The sequence below is a fragment of the Amphibalanus amphitrite genome, unplaced genomic scaffold (genome assembly GCF_019059575.1).
Source record: "Amphibalanus amphitrite isolate SeventyFive unplaced genomic scaffold, NRLGWU_Aamphi_draft 000210F_arrow, whole genome shotgun sequence".
Taxonomy (NCBI): domain Eukaryota; kingdom Metazoa; phylum Arthropoda; class Thecostraca; order Balanomorpha; family Balanidae; genus Amphibalanus; species Amphibalanus amphitrite.
The window spans coordinates 757,589-778,064 of NW_024881705.1; the positions used below are offsets into that span (position 1 = coordinate 757,589).

The window sequence follows — 20,476 nt, forward strand, 5'->3', positions numbered from 1 at the left end:
CGGGTTTGCCAGTTTGTCAGATATTTCTCATAGCGATATGCATTTAGCATTGCTTTGAAAGTCTAAAGCTACTCCATTATTGTTGCAAGTCTAGACAAATTTCCTTAGTTTTGAACTTTATCCGAACCGTCCCAGTCGCCGTCCGCTTCTCGTTCCAAAAGTAGATCTAACATCTGCTACTGCGACTGCAACTACTGCTGTATCCCGGTTTAACCAGTCCACTGATGGTCCACTGAGCTGATGAACGCCGGTTCGTAAGGTGCAGTGAGCTCCGGCTACAGATCCGGTCAGCAGTCGAGCCCATTTGGCGGCGCCCTCCTCCGACTTCGAACACCGTCCTCCGACTCTGAACACCGTCCGACGGCTCCGTAACACCGTCCGCCACTATCTGGGGACGATAATGTGCCAATTTCAGCCGAGCTCGGCCAACAGCGGTGCCGCGTGGGCCGTACCGGACCGGCCGGCCGTGCACACTGAGCGACCGGGCGGCAGACGACCGGCAGAGGCCGCGGAATATAGCGGGACTGCACGGTGCAATCTGTAATGTGGATTCCGCTCACCGTTGCTTATCGTATGCCGGCACGGCAGCGGCCGCGGACGGGCGGAGGGGCACGCGTGCTGTGCTGAAAGCCGCTCCACGTGTGCTCTTCAGGTGGTGAGGATTTAGGTCGACTCAACGGTAGCGACTCTAGGGTAGCAGGATGGCGGCAAATGATGGTATTGTAGGGTGTAGTCAATTATATAACTTTTGGAGCATTTTACTCGTGTTTCTCCCAGAAAGTGATTAGAGCAGGTATATTATGTCGAAGGGACTCGGCTGCCCGTTGTCATCCCTCACGACATTAGCCGATTGGAAGCCGTATTTACGGTGCTCCGTCTACCGCAGTGAGCCGTTATCGTCTAGTCTAGCACGTAGCGATACCTGACGTCACCGGTTGCGTGACGATGCAGCGCGTTCAGCGGTCGGGGTGACGGGGCCAGCGACCCCAGCTCTGTGGAAGCCGCTCAGCGGCCGGGCGGAAACACGAGCCGCCGGGATCCGTGTGATTTCAGCGGCCTGCGGAAATGTCAGGACGGGTTACAGCGTGTACTGCATGGACTACCGCCGGTGTTGGACGGTGCCCGTAGGCCGCTGACCGGCAGTGGGTCAGTGTGGAGAGAGAGTGACGCGTGTGACTGCCGGTAGCGGTGGCGGCGGGCCGATCCACTCAGCTGACTGGGGTCGATACGGCCCGCCCGCCGCCGCCACCGCCGCTGCTGCTACTGCCACAGGATAGCGGTGTACGGTTTGTGAGTGAGACGGCCGCGCGGCTGGTCAGTGGAGGACGATGAGACTGAGATAGGACTGTGCGGGCGTGGCGTAGTGTTCAGTGCGTATGGGCGAGGCCACGCTGGCGAGTGGTGGGTCAGTGTCGGACCCTGCGGCCTGCGATGGGGCTGTGACTGTGCGCCGTGCGGTGTGTGTTTTGCCGAGAGAGATCGGCGGCGGTAACAGCGATCTGACACACCGGGAGGAGCATGGTTTGGGTAGGTCCGAGCTGGGGAAAATTGAGAGGGGTGCCAGCGTCGTGGGTCCTGACATCACGTCTGCATTGAGGCGCACCGAAAAGCTCACAGAACTGGGCGTTTTTGTGATGGGCGTTGCTGGGGACATTTGCCTTGATGACACTTTTTATGGGTGGATATATAGGTGATCGGTTTTAGGTTGTTACTGGTGATGTTTCCATGCGACGAAGTCAGTCTCAAATCAAGAAATCCCTGGAATCTGATAGTCCCGTTCTTTGTCGAATTGGACGGGATAATAGACGAACTTGGTCAGCAACTCAGACAATTTTTGCGTCTGTACAAGTTATCGACCCATCAGATCACTGCTTTATCTTCAGTTTGACATCACACACCCAAACCACCACTTGGCAGCACGCAGCTCGCTGATCTATGGTTTCCCCAATGCGCACAATTGAATAACAATTAGTCACAGTCCGCTCTTGATTCCAAACAGACATATGTATAGCGAGGTCTATACTGAGTTCCATGCTTTGAACAATTATCATTACTTGTCCTTTGTCTCGCAAGAAATCGATTCAATGCTGTGTGCCATGCGCATTGCTCACCATTTCATCCTTCACATGAATCTTGCCTTACCTACTGCGCGTGTAACACCTATATTTGTGAGCAAACGGTATAGTTACCCCTCATGAATAGTGCAATTTCTTGTTTGGTGTGGTGAAGCTTTGCGGTCGGTGGTCCCTGCCCTTTGGCCTTGTGTAACCCCGTGTGTAGCGTTGACCTTTCACACCATATACCGACCGCTCTAACCGTCCTTTCCGAAATGTCAGTGACTGACACAGCGTGTTTGTCGGAGGAATTTGGAGTGATTCTGTCATAAGTGTCTCCGTTTACAGCGGGATGCCGTTGTGACCGTATTTTGTCGTGTTCAGGAACGATTAAATTTCCCAGTGGCAATGGCTGTGAGTTGTGACACCCTTATAGTGACAGCAATCAGTTCTTTTATTGATTTTAGCTGTAATGTGTAGTAATTAATCCCTTCAAACCGCGTCAATGTCAGTGACCTTTTTGAGATGTCAGTAACTGACCACACCGCCCGTTCTGTGTGTTTCAGGCGCGCGCCGCGGCCCGGCCCGCCTGACCTGACCTCACCTGACCTGACCTCACCGGCCATCACCATGGTGGACTACTACACGGTGCTGGATGTGCCCCGGAACGCGCCCAGTGAACAGATCCGCAAGGCGTGAGTATTGGGCGCGGGAAGGGTGGAGGGATTGGGATTGAGGAACTGAGGGATTAATGGACTGATGGTTTAAGTACGGAATGACTGAGGGTTGAAAGGATGCGGTAGGGGGACTGGAGCCTTGAGGTGGAGGAGTAGTGACTGGGGTGGTAGAGGAGCTGGGTGGAGAGGTCCAGAGGATAGGTTCAATTCTGGCTCCCAAGGTTTGAACTTTGAAGAGATTCTAGTGTTTCAGGTAGATATTTTGAAGGCTACAATGATGACTGAGATAAACTTGGGAAATGGCTCGAGTAGATTTTTTAGGGAGATGGACGAGGGAAGCGGGACTTACTTTAGGCAGGATTATGCTAGTGAATGTCTTATAATGGGTAAACTGAAACGTGGCTCGTATTGCAATTTTATGAGTTGGGGCAGAAACAAATGAGACGATTGTTTCGTTCACTTCGAGTTGAATGAAGTAAAGCCAAGCGTAAGATAAGTTGGAATTTCAAGTTCATTTTGTCGGCAAGCTTGGCAGCTGCTAGCCTGCTTTACTCTGCTCCGCGGGCCAGGCTTTTTGTGGCTGCAGTCGCCTGGCTCCCCGTTCTCATCTTAGACAAACCATTGGACGGGCTCGGACAAATGACAGGACGGCCGAGACAAAACGGCTGTCTGAACGGGGTAACCGACCAACTGAGACGTCTGAGGGTCTGCCTGAGGGCGTCACTTGTTCGAGAGAACGTCGGAGTGGTGGGTAGAGGAGGGGAGTTGACCGAGGACTGGTGGTGAGACAGCCGCTAAGATACTTCAGCAAAGGTTGTTACGCGTCTGATGGAGAGAGCCAGCGGAAATGAATGGGACGTCGGAGAGTGTCACGAAACGGCCGTCCGAAGCGCCGTGATAAGACGGTGCGGCTGCCAGACTGATGAATCGAATGGGCGAGCGGGGTATCTGATGGGATCAGATGATGAAGAGTTAGGTGCCTCTAACTAGCAATCAACTCATCGGCTTAACGGCTTGACGGAGTGATTGTGCATATATTCTTAGTCGGACTGATTTCACCAAAAATTACCTACGTTAGTGTCTAAATTTTAAAACTCATACGTAAATGTTAAGTTACATTCCTTGGGATTTATCAGAGATTCGTTCCCCTCCCTACCGGATCCACCAAAAGTTCGCCGTTCCCCACTCCATCTACGTAGCTCGTGGAGTGCTGAGCTCGGGTATCGCGCCTCCTGCTGAGAGGCAGCTGGCTGCGCACGTGGCTGCCCCGTCCCGTCCCGTCCCGCGCCAGCCGGACCCGGGTGCAGGGACCGCACCGGCTGCCGTGTGTTCTGACGGGGGGGGGGGGGGGCAGCACGTGGCAGGAGGAAGATTCATTGTTGCCAGGGAATGGAAGTTGTCTGTACTGTAGGTGCTCTTAGGGATATGCGAGACCTTGGCCTAAAACCAAGGGCATATCGTCTATCGACTATCGAGGCATATTGCTCTTTGCGGTGTTGGCTATTTGGAAGTCTGACCTAATATATTAAGCTGCCCGATCTTGGGAAGGCGGATTGTGTTTTTACGCCACATGTATTGTGTGCTGTATGTTGCTATAGAAATGTACTTTGCTCTTTCTATCGTACTACCATTCATAGTTACAATGTAGTAAGCCCTCCGGGGGAATGAATTATCATTACACATTTGCCGACGTGGTCGCATTCACGTTTTGTCAGTACAATGTTTCTATTGTTATGCTTTAAACCGATTAATCAAACATCATTGCTTCGAAACATAAACCAAACGGAGTCTGCATAGCTTTGCTTTTCCAAATATTTACGTTCCATTCTGAGCGAACTTCGCTGCTGTTCTGAGCGAACTCTGATGTTCTTCTCAGCGCACTCCGATGTTGTTCACAGCGCGCTGTGTCGTGTTTGGTATTCCGCTACCACCGATTTCTGCACGCTCCATAGTTTTTGTGACGGGCGCTGGAAACCCTCGCCGCTCGGGTCGCGCACAGTCATGTTCTCTGCAGGCTCGTGCAGGAGATGGCAGTCATTCTGCAGACATTGAGGGCGGGGGAGGGGAGGGGGTGCGGGAAATACTGCACCTGTGTCACCGGCTGCTGCAGTGGCACACTTTGGTTCATGGTCACTGAGCAATGGTGATGGTGTTGGAGAGGGACTGGGTACATTTCAACGGGGTAGGAATAGGGATGGAACGAGATTGAGGTGTGGATGGGAGGTGATATGCTGATATATGTGTGGGTGTGAGGCGATGCTATGTAGGTGAGATGGAAGATAAATGTTATTAACTGGGTGGGAGGAATCAGGAAATAGAATTGGGAGAGATGGGTTATGATAATTGAAGGGATAGAATGGTAGGTAAGGAGTAGGAAATAGAGGGATAACCAGGCTCTAAGGCTCCAGCTGTGTCTCCCATCCCACAACCTCGCGACCTCCGACGCAGTCTCTCCTCCCTACTCGGTGGCCCACGCGGGTCCTTCACCGACCAGCAGCCACTGGGGCGGAGACCTTGGTGCGTTACTGTGTGACTCTCTGTCCTGGCGGGGACGGGGGCGGCTGGCACACCTGTCGCCGGTGTCCGCCCGGGCCCTACACCACGTGGTAGTGTCCGCCGCCTCGACTCCCCTGCAGAGCCGAGAGACGCCTACAGAGCGCGGAGGACGGGGGTGTGCGGGTGGCGCAGGCGGGTGGTAGCTGGGACGGGTGGCTGCCTTTTCCTTGGCTGGGAGGTGTGTCAAGTGTTTTGTTGTGAGCAGTTGTGTCTTTCACTTTTAGTTGTTGTGGTGTGATGAGGGTGTAGCGCTGGAGACTGGCGAGAATCAGCCACCTGGTGGCCAGTTTGAAAGCTCTAGTTTTGCCATCGTTTCATCGTACACAGGTGGCACTGCTGATGCTGATGTCATTTCGCTGACTTTTTTCCTTTCGTTCCTTTTTTCACAGGTATCGTAAATTGGCCCTGCAGTGGCATCCAGACAAGAACCCAAACAATAAGGAAGATGCCACGCGACGGTTCAAAGAGATCTCAGAAGCCTACGAGGTGTTGATAGACGGTAAGATGGCACTTAATTTTAGGGGGCTATTGGCCAGACGTGAGTTCATTTGAATGACGACCAGTGAACGCTGCACTTACTGTTGCAGTGGTGCTGCCTGTGAGTGGTAGCGTAACGAGAGGTGGCAGTTGTGCCTCGACTCGGTTTTTAATCCGTTTTCATGAGGTCAAACCTAGGAAGATGGTGTCAATACTTTGTGCAGCTTCTTCATGGATATGGGAAGTCGCCTCTCAGAAATTGCCTCAAAGGGCAAATACATTTCCCCCAGCTATAGGAGCCTTTATGCTTTCCATCCATCCCAACAGTAGCACGGTCCGTATGTATCCCAACCTAGGAAATGGTTCTGAGTACGCGCTGTTAGCGCCACCTGCACAGCGCCCCTCCGTGTACCTTTACGGTGACGTCTATACCTGACCGCTCTCGTACTATGGCGCCGCGCCGACAGAGTCCAAGCGGCGAGTGTACGACCAGAGGTCGCGCGCGGCGCCGGCGGCCGGCCGCCGGCCGCAGCGCTCCCACGGATTTCACGGCTTCCACTTTTGGCCCGTGTTCCGCTTCTTTGGTAACGGTGTGACGGTGCCGTCGAGTGCAAACTAACGTGTGTTGTGCAGTGGTTTTACTCGCGCCCTGATGCGCGTTTTGCTGAGGAGTGAGACGACGCCTGCCGCTATAACGCCCGTGTGGATAGTTTTGTTTAGAGGTAGCCAGTGAGTGTGACTAACACGATAGCGCCTTTGTTGTGTTTGCGTGTCTGTTTGAAGTGCAGAGGCTCGTAATTGTGTGAAGAAATGAGTGCCTTTGTCCACTAGGCAGTCCGCAGTATCAGTATAGTGACGCTGGCTCTCAAAGCCCGTGTGTCTAAACATATAGGTCCTACATTTAACATCCCATCTAACGCCGTATGACAGTTTCAGAATAATATAAAAAATATTCCGTTTATTTTGCTTTTGTGTCAGCATTCTCTGAGTGCTTTGAAATGATGATCCCTATACAGATGTGGCTTAAGCTTTACAATTGATCAAAAGCATCGGATTGATGCCGTTTCATGCTGGTGCTCAGTGCTGCACATTAGTGGGGTAGGAAACAAGATACCTCACATTTTTACCGGATGGCTCCGTGGGCCAATGTCTTGTCCGAGTGCCGTCATCGACCGCTGCCGCCCGCTGTCGTGTATCCATTGGCCCTGTCTGCCCTCATATTTTTGTTTCGCCGAGTAACAGTACCCGCACCACCGCAAATGGCTTTTTGCAGCCGCGTGACAGGCTTTGTGTGTCGTGTTGCCCCTACCCCCTCCCCTGTTCTGCTCTGCCCCGCATCCCTAAAGAGCACCTATTTGGTCCCCTAACTAAACTCAGTCGCGCTGATGCCTGATGCTAGAGACGAGTATTTTTAACTGCTGCAGTTCCCGGCGCGAACCCTAACCGATTCCATAGGCATGATATGGACTACCAGCTGTATCGAATTGTACCCTTCTGAAGCCAGGATTTGTACGAGCTGTAATGACATTGTTAAGTCCGAATAGATCGGTGCTTATTTCACTCTGATATGCAGATCGTATGAAGGCTTAATGCTGACTAATTATCGTGACCTTTCGAGTCTCATCGATATTGTTTGATGCCTTGATTAAGCATACGGGTAGACGATGCTTTGAGATCAGCTCTGAGAGGTTATTATCGACATAGCAAGCTTAAAAGGAGTTGAGCGTCTGTTACTGGACAAAGTGAAATTAGATTACAGATCGTAGATCGTAGATAGTGCATTCAGTCACACACAACTACCGACTGGAAAACGGCATGTGTTTATGTGTTAATTGACTTAAAATGAAGACTTTTCGCTAAAAAATAAAACTCTAGCGAATAAAGAAAATTCGCTAGAGTTTCTTTTAGAAGAGTTTCGTCGTATGTAACACCCTTTCCACGAACTGTCGGCTAAGCACTTCTTTGCTGACGGTTAGCAGCATCGGCCATAACGTAGCCATTGATCACCGTGCATATCAGTGAAGTGTCATCTAGCATCGGGGAATGTGTGTTCGAGTCGCTCAGCCACCATGATAGACTCCATTATCTGAAGCATTCCCACCTCTATTGTGAACCTTTCTAACTCCTTCCCCGTCCGACCCACAGAGAAGAAGCGGAAAGTGTACGACAAGTACGGCAAGGAGGGTCTGAAGAACGGTGGACCGAGCAACCATCATCACCACCACCATCACCACCACGGGCACCATCACCACGGCCACGGGAGTCTGTTCGACGACGACATCAGCTTCCTGTTCGGCGGCGGTGGCTTCACGTTCAGGGACCCGCAGGACGTTTTCAGGGAGTTCTTCGGCGGAGACCCGTTCCAGGATTTCTTTGATGGTGAGCGGCGCGGCATGGGGTGTAGGAGGGGTGAGGGAGGGACGAAAAGGGTGATGGAGGGACGAAAAGGGTGCTAGGGGACAGAGCGGGCAATGGAGAGGCAGGGAGGGATGCTGAAAGGTATTGATTTATGATGGGATGTGGGAGAGACAATGCGTTTTAGTCCTTTGATCGAGGTATGTGGAGAAATGTCGACTCAAGTCAGTGGAGCTTTGGGGAGTGTTTTAGGTGTAAAGTCAACTTTGACGAAGAGATGTGCCCGATAGCCTGGCGCCCGCCGCATAACCTTTGCACGTCAGTGACTAGCCCATCTACCAGCCACCTCCCATCTAGCCCCTCGCTCCTTTACCTGGCTCTCTGGCCGCGGGTCGCTGGGTCCCGGCAGATCCAGACATTTTCCGTGAACCAGATGGCATTTGAGACGGCTCGCAGCGCTGGCTCCGGTGACTGGACCCAGCGCCGGCGGCCGGTGACGGCAGACAGGCCTTTGAGACGGCTGCATCATGCTAATATCCCCTTGGCGCGGGCTGGCGTGGCTGACCGCCTGACGTGTGTGTACGTGTGTGTGCGTTAGCTTTATCACTAGCATCTAACGCACAGTGACACTAACGGCCCGAGATGTGAGTAATGTCCACGCTCGTCCCTCCCTTGGTATTATCTGTCTCATTCCGGCTGTCAGCTCGCACTGGACAGAGACCAGCCTCCCGCGGACGCGACTGCCAGCGGCGAGCACACGCACTGTGGCGAGCCTATCGTGTCTGCGCCGTCAGAAACGGTCCCCCGGCGCGCCCCTCCCTCTTCCTGTCAACTTCGGGTGAATGGAGCCATAAAACGGCGACGGCCGGCCCGCGGGGACGGCAGGTGTCGCCGTCAGAAATCGATGACGCCCTACCTGCGGCGCGTCTCGGCGCTGTGAGACGCCCGCTCGAGGTCTGCTCCCCGCCCGCCGGCTAGCTGCTATCCGCGGGGAGCGCGACTCCGCTCCCCGGCCGCTCATTGTGGTCGACCGGGCGTCGTCGAGCGTCGGATCGTGCTCGATGGCTCGACTCCGTGGCTGTCGCCGTGCGGTCGATGCATGCGCGGTCGATCCCCGATGATGAAATGTCGGGTCGTCTTGGCCAAACAGCGGGCGCCGCAGACCGACGTCGGGTTTCATTAGGGGGCGCCGCGGGTCGGCAGGGGACCCCGGGGCTGCGCCGCTTCGGCTTGGCTGGAGTTATAGTATTTTTATTTGTGAGTTAGTGCGCAGTATTGCTGAGGCCGTGCTGAAGTTTTGCTGTAGTTTTGAGCTGTCTGAGTTCCTCTTTGTTCCTAATGTGTCCCGTGGTCCATGTTATCCTCTATGAACATGATCAATACCTGTAATATGCAGCGCTAATCCCTCTTCAGAAAGGTTGTCAGACCATAACGGCCACATAGGAGGCTTAGTCTAATGGAACTTGATTCCGCTTTTTGATCTCGCATAGAAGCTGACGAGAACAATCCGTCAGGCTTTGATGGGAATATGCCTACAATAGATCCAGGTAAGCCTGGCTAGGAGCGCTTTGTCCCGGCTAGAATCGCCTAGAGCTACTTGAGCTACCCAGAAATAATGGTTTATTCTTTACGGAGGCTCATATTCACTTTGATGATGGAAATCGCTTCCCGCAACTGATCAAGAGTTATCGTTCGGTAGAATCACTTGCTTATATTATCTCCGGCCAGACGTTCGTAGAAACATCTAAGCGCGCTCTTTACCGTTTCCTCGCAGGCCGCACGGCGCTGCGCCCGTGCCGGCCGTTACACGGCATTACACGGCGCCGTAACACCATCAGAGCGCCGTTCGGCGGCACGTCCCGTGGCACGTGCGGCACGTGGCGCCGTGCGGTCCCGCTGCGGCCCGGTGGATCCCTGCCCCGCCGCGCTGTAACCGGACTCTGACCGGCCGCCGTGAGCCGGCGTCATTACATTAGCGGCGCCCGCCGGCGCTGACCGGGCCGCGGCCATTCTCTAATTGGCATTGGATCCGCGCTGCGGCGCCCCGGGCCGACTGACCGCCGCCGGTGGCGGTTTGCCGACCGGCGGGCGCTTCCGGGGGAACCAGGGGACTGCGGGGCCGGATACGGGGTGGGGGGTGGAGGCTGAGCTGCTGTTCCGATGGGGGGGGGGACTAACACCCTGTTCCTGGGGGCTGACGGTGGTGGTATGGCAATGATCGCCGCCTGAAAGTTTTGCGTTGTGGTCCAGCGGCTGACAGCTGGGTGCCGGGCGTCCGATTCTTGAGAGCTCAAACTTTAGAACGCCTCGTGGAGCAGACGAGGTCAAAATTAGTACGACCGCTGCTGTCGCTGCATTCTCTACACACCGCGTGAAGCGGTCGCTCACTTCCGCTACCCCGAAATTACCAGCCATGAATAAAATATCACTTCCTTATCGAGTCGGTAATACAGCGTCATCGGACCGATATCGGGCTTCCATTGCCCCCCCCCCCCCTGACGATGAGTGTAATTCATTTCGTCGTGGCGTGTCGCCGGTGACTCGTTTCGGTCGCCAGTTGACCGGCGGCCCGTCGGACGCGTCTCATCGATCGCGCGCTGAGGAGGCGACGTGATGTAATGACCGGGACGGACGCTGCGGCGCGCGGTGACAGGTGTCGCGGCGGCTCGCCGGGCGTGGGACGGCAGGCATATGTGGAATGGGGCGGGGGAGGGGTGGAGCGCGCACTGCGCAGGATGGTGTAGTGAGGGATGTACTGTGTAGGTAGTAGGTACAAGGTACGCTAGGAGTACTTCAGCTGATGTGCTGGAAATTTTGTTATAATGAAATTTGAAACTTGGGCATATTCCTGCGTCTACTTATTACTAAAAAAAAAATATCCACTTTTCCAGTTACCAACAGGCGTTTGGGGTTATCAGACCAGTTAAGCCATTTCTATTGATTCCCTGTCAATATTGGCGAGCATCCCGGTACTGTATAAGCACGGCTGACGCCGGGCTGCAACTGTATCCGTCACCATGTGTTTGTTCCGGCGCACTGGGGTAACCCGACTCCGGTCCCTCTCTCCTGTGATTACTCTCTCCCTCTCCCCTCCTCGCCAGCCAGCTCGCCCGGCCCGCCAGCTCGTCCGTCTGTCGTGTGTCGTGTGCCGTGTCTTGTCTGCCTGCTCTGTCCGCGTGCCTGCCGCTGCCGGCTGCACGGCCTCGCTCCCCCAGCCCACTAACCTCCCCGGGCTCACCGCTCGCGCCCCACAGATTTCTTCTCGGCCGGCCTGGGCGACCCGCTGGTGGGCGGCGGTCCGCACCGGAGCCGGCACGGCCGCAGTCGGAGCCGGCACCACCCGGCGGCGGCGGCCGCCGGCCACCAGCTGTTCGGCGCGCCACTGCTCTTCCCGCCGCTCGGGTTCGCAGGACTCGGCGGCATGATGTCCTCGTTTGCCGCCATCGACGGCATGATGGCGTCGGCGGCGGCGCACCACCCGGCGCTGGCGGCGCGCTCGGTGGCCGGCCCCGGCGCCGGGGCAGGGACCACCTTCGTGTCGTCGACCAGCTTCAGCAGCCTGGGCGGCTCGCCGGGCGGCAGCGCCGGCGTGAAGCGGACCTCCACCAGCACAAAGTTCATTAACGGAAAGAAAATCACCACGAGAAGGTGAGCCATACCCGCGGCGTGTAAGTCTAGTGTGGAGTTTTTATGTGTTGTGAACTGTGATGTGAGTGTCGGCATCAATAATGTATGTAATCAAGCGTTCACTCGCCGTAAAATGTGACCTAGATATTCACTGCTGATGAGCTGCTGCCGAGTTGTATCCTATGCCCCTCCACATCGGCTCACCTTACGTAACCAATGCTCGTCCGACAGTTCCTGTTTATATCCATCGTCTCTAGGTTCAGAACCTACAGTATCACTGTCATCCATCAGTTCAATACTACCGGTCATCAAGAGTTAACGCACCGTCATTTTTCAAGTATGCCTCTTCCACTATTGGCGTGCCGTACACTGTTTGGGCCCCACATTTTCCACTGCCCTGCCTTGTCCAGACCCATAAAACATTTCCGAGTCGGTCGTCCCGAAAAAGAGCGTCAATTTACGGCCGGGCTGGTCGCTGGTAGCGCGTTGTTCGCGTTGTTCGCCGTGCCGGAATTTGGTCCACAAACACAGGCCCAACAAACGGTGGTGGCGGACTGAGGTGGAGGCGGCGGAAGGCGTGGTAGCAGAGGTAACTGCAGGCGACAGTGGCGACATTGACAACGAAAAGGCTGGATAGAAAAGTAGCGCCTGTGGATTGCCCGCCGGTATAGTATAGGAAGCTGTGTTTTATTGATAGTAATCTGCGCTGGTAAAATTGAAACTGCCAAAGCGACATCACCTAGTTTGTAGAACATTCAGGTATCTACAAATCCTCTTCAGTGATGACACGTTGATGGATCTGACATGGACGGGTAGCGACTCGGAGGCAGGAGAGGGAAGAGGGCAGAGCTGGGAAAGAGAAGGAGATTGGCAGGTGTCCTATTTTCATAGCTTGGTGCCTTATTATTTTTCCTGAACTATTACTAATCGCCCAAGTAAGCCTAAGACTGTTTTATGGTAAATGGCGAACAGCAAATAATATTCTAACTGCGGCGCATTACTCTAATGATGACCTTTCTGGGTACCTGAGATGACCGCAAGCGATCAACAGATAAGGTACTTTGATATTGCCAACAATCTGTAATGTCAGCGGAATTAGTTGGGGGATCAGTTTCGTAAGCCCGCAGACGCAAACAACCGATTTATAAAAAAAAAAACTCATTTCAGAAGCCACTAATGATAGATTGCTATACGTTGTTGCTAAAACTGTACCTATATGCCTCTGAGACAATCAGTAATGAAATGTCATACATGGTGACCTTTAGAAGCTGCTGTTGCGATATTATCTGTCTCCTGCTAGATAATCGAGATCCGGTATCAGTTGATGGCTCCGTAATCATTCCTTTTGACATTTGGCGTCGTTTTCCATTATGATTGGACAGACCGGTGAATATTGCTGAATTGATTGGTTGATATGTGCCGGGCGGTTGTTTTGGGGATAGCGCAGTCCCCTTCAAAGATTATGGGCCTGTTCCAGCGCCTCCAGAAACCTCCAGAAAGCTCCAGAAAGCTCTAGAATCCTCCAGAGAGCGTTCCAGCGCCTCCAGAAAGCTCCAGAAAGCTCTCGCCAAAGCTCCAGAAACCTCCAGTAGCATCCAGAGAGTTGGGAGGTCCAAATTTCTCTGGAGGCTCTGGTCTACAATTATGGCGCACATGTGACAATCACGAATGTAAACAAAGGACTTTTGACTGATTATTTTACAACTTGAATGTAAAGAAAATTACATTGCTATAATTTTGTTAATGTTTCTAAATAAAATTGAAAACAAATTTTGCGTTTCAAGAGAGAGCAATTGTCATTATTTTGGTATATGTGATGCCAATCTCCAGAAATCTCCAGATTGCGTTCCAGCGCCTCCAGTGAAACCTCTGGTAGAGCCTCCAGTCAAGAATTTCTACTGGAGGCGCTGGAACAGGCCCTAATGTGCTACCTGATGAGTTATTAAAGCCTGCACCGCTGCGGGCGCCGGCAGCCTCAAGGAGGGCGCGCTGCCGGCCCCGTTCTGAAGGCCGCTAATCGAGCGTTGTCGTTGGTCTGCAATAAAAGATGAGTGCTGCGTGGCCTTTGATGCATCTGCCTGTTGGTATCGTAACAAGCGCGCTCGGAGCCGACGACAGGCCCATGAGAGTTCCTGGAACGGTGGCGGCCTGAACTTTACCGCGGTGACAACTGTCGGCGGCCCATTTCGGACGATGCATTGTTCATAATGTAATGTGGCTCGCGGCGCCACGTATTCACTAGGGTTCGATGGCCTATGGCTAGCTGTGAAAGGCATCGTTCGTACTCAGAAACCGGTACTTACTGGTGTTAATGGAGCTCCTTTTCTCTTTCTCCTTTTATCCTCCTTTTGCCTTTAGTGCTTTGTTGTTTCCTTTCCGTTTATGAGTTCACTGATTACATTGTTGTAAGGATTTTACTGGCTTTTACAAGCCAGCATTAACCGTGTTTACATAGGGTTCCCTTAATCTTCCCCTATTTGTCTCTTAAATGTCCCTTATAAAGGAATCCTCTGTCTCCTTTACCTCGCTTCACTACAAATATGGCGCAACTAAGTCATTCTAGAAGCAGTTTGCAATTTTTACTTACCTTTAGGGCTCTCCCAAATAGCTTCCAGACTAGACACCATAGGCGCGGGAGCCGGGGGGGCAGTGGGGGCAGCTTGCCCCCCCAACTCTGGGGCCGTGGGGGCGGTGCCCCCACAGCTTTGAGACGGAATACCACACTTTTTTTGCAAATGTTTTCTTTTTTTGTTGAAAAAGCCGAGGGGTGAAAAATAAGTGGCCTAAAACCGGTGAGAAAACTAGATTTGGGGGTACCCTAGGTTGATCTCTATTATGGTGTGCCCCCCCAGTCGGAAAGAAGTTCCCGCGCCCCTGCTAGACACTGAGGTAAAAGTGATAGCACATGAAAGCTCAAAGCAAGAAAAATCAGAAAACTATCTGGCATTTAACATACTTTAAACGGCTGAGCTATTATTCAAGTAGGTGTAATCACATCCACGGCAATATCAGAACACCGCACCTGTCAAATTTCCGCCTTGACCGCCTTGACTTTCTGCCGTTTATGCGTTAATGCCAGTGCTGCCAGATGAGGAAAGCTGTAATCCTCCAAATCAGTTACAAAAATCCTCCAGATTCCTCCAAATCCTATTGGTAGATATAGAAAGGCTGTCTTGGACGCTGCGGGGGGCTATACCCCCAAAAAAGTTTCACCAAATTCTAAAAACTCATCGGATTTCGAATCCTTTCGCTCTACTGTGCTGTGTGCAGTTTAAAAGATACTTTTTCTAATAAAAGTTGTTCAGTTTTCGTTTTATCCTTAGAAACACGAAAATTTTCGTCGATTTCGGGCGCTAAAGGGGGGCCGGAGGCATTTGCCCCAAATGTCCTCCTTAGATCCGCCAGTAGTTTGGTGCCCTCGTAGATATAGCTACAGACTGAGACATTCTGCAGTCTCACGGTGATAAAGGACGTGATATATCCTAACGGGTAGGGTGACGCTGGGCAGGAAAATGCCTTTTTAGTCATCAATGTGTTATATTTATGAAATTGAATAATACATAGGTATAATAATCGGGCGACAAATCCTCCAGATTTTCCTCCAGAATCAAAAATCCTCCAAAAGCGAAATTTGTCCGCAAATAGAGTTCAAAATCCTCCAGATTTGCGGAAATCCTCCAAATCTGGCAGCACTGGTTAATGCCACTTAAAAATCCTCAGTCGGCGCACGTGCGCTTGTCGAGTCGGGGACCACCAGTCGGACGATTCGGAACTGCCGGCCAATCAGCACGCCGCTTTTGTGATGTGATAGTTTGAGAACCACTGGATATGGTAGCGTAGCAGCTTTTGGAAAGGCGCTACGCTACCAAATCCTCCCCTATTTGTCGCTTAAAGAGGGAATTGGAGGGCAGGATAAAATTACTTCAAAATATGAATTATTGCTGAATTGATTGGTTGATATGTGCCGGGCGTTGATATGTGCCGGGCCTCGGCTAAGCCAGAACCCGATGATGTCGTAAGACGAAAGCTCGTTCTATATTTCGGCCTCATTTTGTTATTTAAAAATACATCTTACTGCCATGTTACTGGTCAATTTCATCACCATATTTAAAATATGAATTGTTGAATTTCGAGTATCAAATAATATTTGATAATATAATATAATATCAAATAATATTTATATTGTTTACAGCATAAACGATGCTTAGTATGCTTCTAACAACAATAGCGTCCATAGCAACGTTACACGTGAGCGCTATGATGCCTAAAATTCGATCTGAAAATAGGGGAGAAATAGGGGAAGATTAAGGGAACCCTATGTAAACACGACTACTCTTCATTTGTGCCTTTTCATTCCTTAAGCAGTCATAAGCTCTTCTATTTTCAATTTCTTTGCTCTGACTTTCACTCGGCTCCCCGTCTGCTTCCCATGTGAGGTGTGTGTATGTTTGTATGTATGTGTGTGTACTGTGGTGAGTGGGTGTGGGACGTGTGTGCCGTGTGTGTATTGACCCACGGACTCTGCCTGCCGCACCTGTCGCCCGCCGCCGTGTCGCTCCTTCCCCACCCGCCAGAGCGACCACGCACAAAGGGAGCCTATCCTCTCTGTCAGCGTGGCCGCGAGGCGGAACAAAACTGCCGTGATTCGTATTCTTCCCTTTGACGTCTATCCTCTGCCTACAATAGGCTGTCTCGGAGTCTTACATGCGCTGTTTCTTCCTCTTCCGGCAAGTAGAATGGAAGCAGACTCGATTAACCCTATTCGTCCCTCCTTTTCATGCATTCACCCTTCCCTTCCACTACCACGCACTTGTATGCCTCATTAACTCCCTCTATCCCTCTCGCTGATTCTCCTCTCTTTCTTCCCACAGGGTGTATGAGAACGGCCGGGAAACGGTCGACACCTACGAGAACGACGTGCTGAAGCAGCACATAGTGAACGGCGTGCCACAGCAGTTGGCCTACTCGCGGTAGGAGCCGCCGCCGCGCGACGCACGCGTCTAGGATATATGACGGACTTTGTCACCGGTCACGCGACATGACCTGGCTCGACTGCATCCAGCCCTACTCCGGCCCGCCACGGCCTGGCTCGAGGGAGCTGCCGTACTGGCGTAACTCAGTGAGGACCTCGGTGCGCTGGAAGGTTGGCTGAGATGGAGAGAAGTCGGCGGGTCGATGGATGAGGACGCACGGCCGCAGCGGACTGCTGATCTGGAAGGATCCGGTCCGTGACTCGTGTTGTGTGACATCACTGACAAATATGTGACGTCATACGCCGTTTATTACCATGTCTGCAGGAACCATTGGACGTTACCCCACGACGTGATTCTCAAGGCGCCGATGACCAGTGAACGGTATAGGCGATGAAACTAGGACTCAACTAACTTGCCATCGCATCCGAGACGATGGCTGTATGGTCACAAAGCTGACCGAAGAAGCGGTGTCGCCTCGCTCAGACTTGGTAAGGCGATCGGAGTGGCTCAAACGCTCCAAAGTGAGTGGATCTCCCGGATGGTCGGAGTTGCTCTCATGTGAGGGCCGGAGGGGGCGAACTACCGTCAGGGATGGTACTGCCAGAAGGAACCTCGTGACGGACCAACTTCAGAGTGTGTGGCGAACCCAGCACCGAGACACATTGAACTTCAATAAAGGCGAACCCGTGCGGTTCGATACGTTACGTGTGTGACGTCATGTGAACGTATGTATGACGTGTTGGATATTGTGACGTCACGGCTCGGATGTGACACGCCGAGGAGTTGTTTGTTCTGTGTTGAGAGGTCGCGGCGGCTGAGCTGTGCGGACTGAATACTGCGTGTTGTGACTCCGAGACGACGGCTCGGAAAGAGCCGGCCAGCCTCGGGCCAGAGAGGTGGTATTCCGAGCTTTCATTGTCGCTGCGACCCGTCTGTGTGTGTATGTGTGTGACGTCACCAATGTGATGACGTCAGACCGTCTGCGTGTTACCGTGGCCGGTCTGCGGTCCCAGTTATCTCAGTGTAGCGCTCTCCGGCGGTTGGCCGTCCAGTCCAAAGCGATTTTGCGTTTGACCGATCGCGTTCAGGTTTAGTTCCAGCGGAATTAATAAACAGCCGTCTCTCGCAGCGTGGCGTGTTGAGCCGTGGGAGTTGACATCTGACGTCCGGACCGGAGATGGGTGGGCTCTCCGGCTGCCGCCGACTACTAAAAGCGGGAGGGTTGGACTGGCAGCGACTGTCGGCCGGTCAGGGAACGGTGTGGGAGCGGGGCCACCTGGGGACGGACGCGGCGACCGACCGATGGGCTCCGGTGCTGGGGAAGGGGGGGGGGTCGGTCCGCGGACCGGCGGACACCGCTTACCGCGTAAGCTGGTTCGAAGGGAAGTTCGAAGGCTTGTGAGGGCTGAAAACGCACAGAGAGGTGACCGACGGGCTATTTCAGATTTTCTGTTCTTTTGATTGCGACTGAGGCATAGGCAACGAGCGCCACTTTGACGGTATTTGGTGTCTGTATAATCATATACAGTGTATATGATGGCATTAAAAATATTGTAATTTAACTAAATTACTCATTACCGGTCCCACATCAACTCCGTCGTAATTCGGCGTTCTCCGCTGCTCAGGACACAGTGTTGGCATGCTGTCACCATCTGTTCGGATTGCCCTTAACCAGCTCAGCCATTTCCTGTATATCCGAGACAGGCTCTGCTCGTACCGCAGCTATGTTCGTGGCAGTGAAATTTAGCAGCATGTAGGCGACCTAATAACGGGATATGGTTCATGCTGCTTATGCCCTAGGGCTTCATGTTACACCGAGTACCGACAGTATAAACATGATGAGATTCTGACTCCCGCGTAACAACACAGAGAGCTACATAGCCCGCCTTGTTGACCATACCCAGAGCGATAACTACTACTGATGAAGACGAGCAACTCTGACATTTCATGCCCAGGCATCATCCCGTCGAATCGCGTGATCACGCAACTTCACAGAGGGCTCCCTGGAAATTGTGACCCGCATGTCATCAGTCTGCAATGCCGAATGAGTACGGGCGCTATCAGCCATGGAAAATCCATACGACCCCTGTGTGTATCGATCGAGAACATCAAACATTTGCGCTCGGTTCGTGTCATGGTAAGGAGCTCGTCACACTTCAGCCGCCAGGTGCTGTTCACGCGGCCAAGAAATAGGACGTTTCCGTGAGGTCATGAGCCTAAATCCGACGCTAAACATTCTCCCCTGAAAATAGAGAGCTTACGGTGGCGTAAACGGAAGGGCCTTCTTCCGGTCCGGCGAGGGTCGGTGTGCGGTACTGACTGACCGGTTTGAGTGACAGCGACGGTGCTGCATAAGCTTTGGTGTTTGTTTTGAGTTTTCAATTGCGCCATGCGTGAAGTGACACACGACGACTTGAAACATTAACCATGTAGTCTAGTTTGGTGAGAATTCCCATTGCAAGTGACTTATTTTGTAATGCTCTGCCTCCTATAGTCGGGCAACTCCAGGTCCCCCTGCGGTCCTGCACACTCCCGCGCATAGGAGTAATCTAATCATCAATAGAGGCTAAGTTAACCTTATCGACATGACACGACACGACTATTCAGGAATCATGAGCTGCCCGTCCACTGTTCAGCCTACAATATGCGCACTTGTCAGCAGCTCACCCGTTTCCAAGACACTCCTAATTCGCCGACGACTCGACTCATAATACGTCCTCAACACAGCACGACTAAGAGGCTGTTGCCGTAAAGCGGCTCAGACTGCTAAGCTGCCAAGTTGTGCCACAGGACACGATACCACTCGGCTCAATGGTTAACCGTTGATGACGCATTAGGGGGCAACAGGAGCGGGTCAAATATAGCCAATATGTGGGCGGTGCTGCTGGACATGAGTCCGTGTGTCGTGACCCGAGCGGGGAATGTGCAGACAAAGACGGCGGGTCTGCAATGAGAACCTGCCGCTCGAGACGTCAAATACTGACCTCTCTGACCCTCTGACAGTGGCCCATTGTATGGCAGCCGGCTGGAAGGGCTGGCGGTCCGGCCATTACATTATGGCGGTACGTGGAACCAACTGTCTGTCGGTGCTGCACAAGGGGTTTGTTTTACCCTCGTCCATGTGAACAGGGACGAGTAATGAATTTTTGCTTTGTCGTATAATGTTCACATATCAATATGCATGTGTCGGCAATAACTCTCACTACCTAATGAAAACAACATTCTCATGTTTAAACGATTGATCACCTGAAAGTGATAACTTTTTTACTGGTTTTTATTTCAGTACCTAACCTTCAAAATGTTTAAGGCACAGCCACACAATAAAGCCAACCATATCTACTTCGGCCGATATTGACTGACTGACCTTGGTCTGTATTGACACGAATGCCATTTGTCATAACTCACCGCACAACAGAGGCTGTCGTGAAATGTTTGTCAGACTGCGAGCTAAGAATGGACTTCGCCATGCAAAGGAACGTTTTAGCTATTCATGAACTTAGTTGTGTCGAAGGCTAATTCAGTAAACGTGCATGCACATAAGTTCGAATGTCGGTAAAATAGGAAATTGTTATCGTTAGGTACGTGTGCTGGTGTGATAAGACATTCAGCGGATATGAGAATTGGTAAAATGGGGTAACTAACTATTAACTATACATTATGTAATGCCGGATGTATGCCTTTTCAGTATACTTACCTACTCGTATATACATAGTTATGCTCGATTAGGCAAACGTCAATAAGATAGGTATTGAAGTTT

At 52.3% G+C, this 20,476-nt stretch overlaps 1 protein-coding gene across 5 annotated transcripts in view; it reads left to right on the forward strand.

The window, feature by feature from the left end:
* LOC122385141 (dnaJ homolog subfamily B member 6-like) overlaps positions 1–17,850 on the forward strand; it is a 50,452-nt gene extending 32,602 nt beyond the window's left edge. For 4 of the 5 annotated variants that reach the window (XM_043373186.1, XM_043373183.1, XM_043373184.1 and 1 more), the window contains 5 exons: positions 2,621–2,749; positions 5,677–5,786; positions 7,910–8,143; positions 11,374–11,767; positions 16,618–17,850. In XM_043373186.1, the coding sequence (XP_043229121.1) occupies positions 2,685–2,749; positions 5,677–5,786; positions 7,910–8,143; positions 11,374–11,767; positions 16,618–16,720 (906 nt within the window). In that variant the 5' untranslated portion in view covers positions 2,621–2,684 and the 3' untranslated portion in view covers positions 16,721–17,850. The remainder of the gene's footprint in view (positions 1–2,620; positions 2,750–5,676; positions 5,787–7,909; positions 8,144–11,373; positions 11,768–16,617) is intronic. The other variant, XM_043373187.1, reaches the window with a different exon arrangement.
* Positions 17,851–20,476: the final 2,626 nt, after the last annotated feature.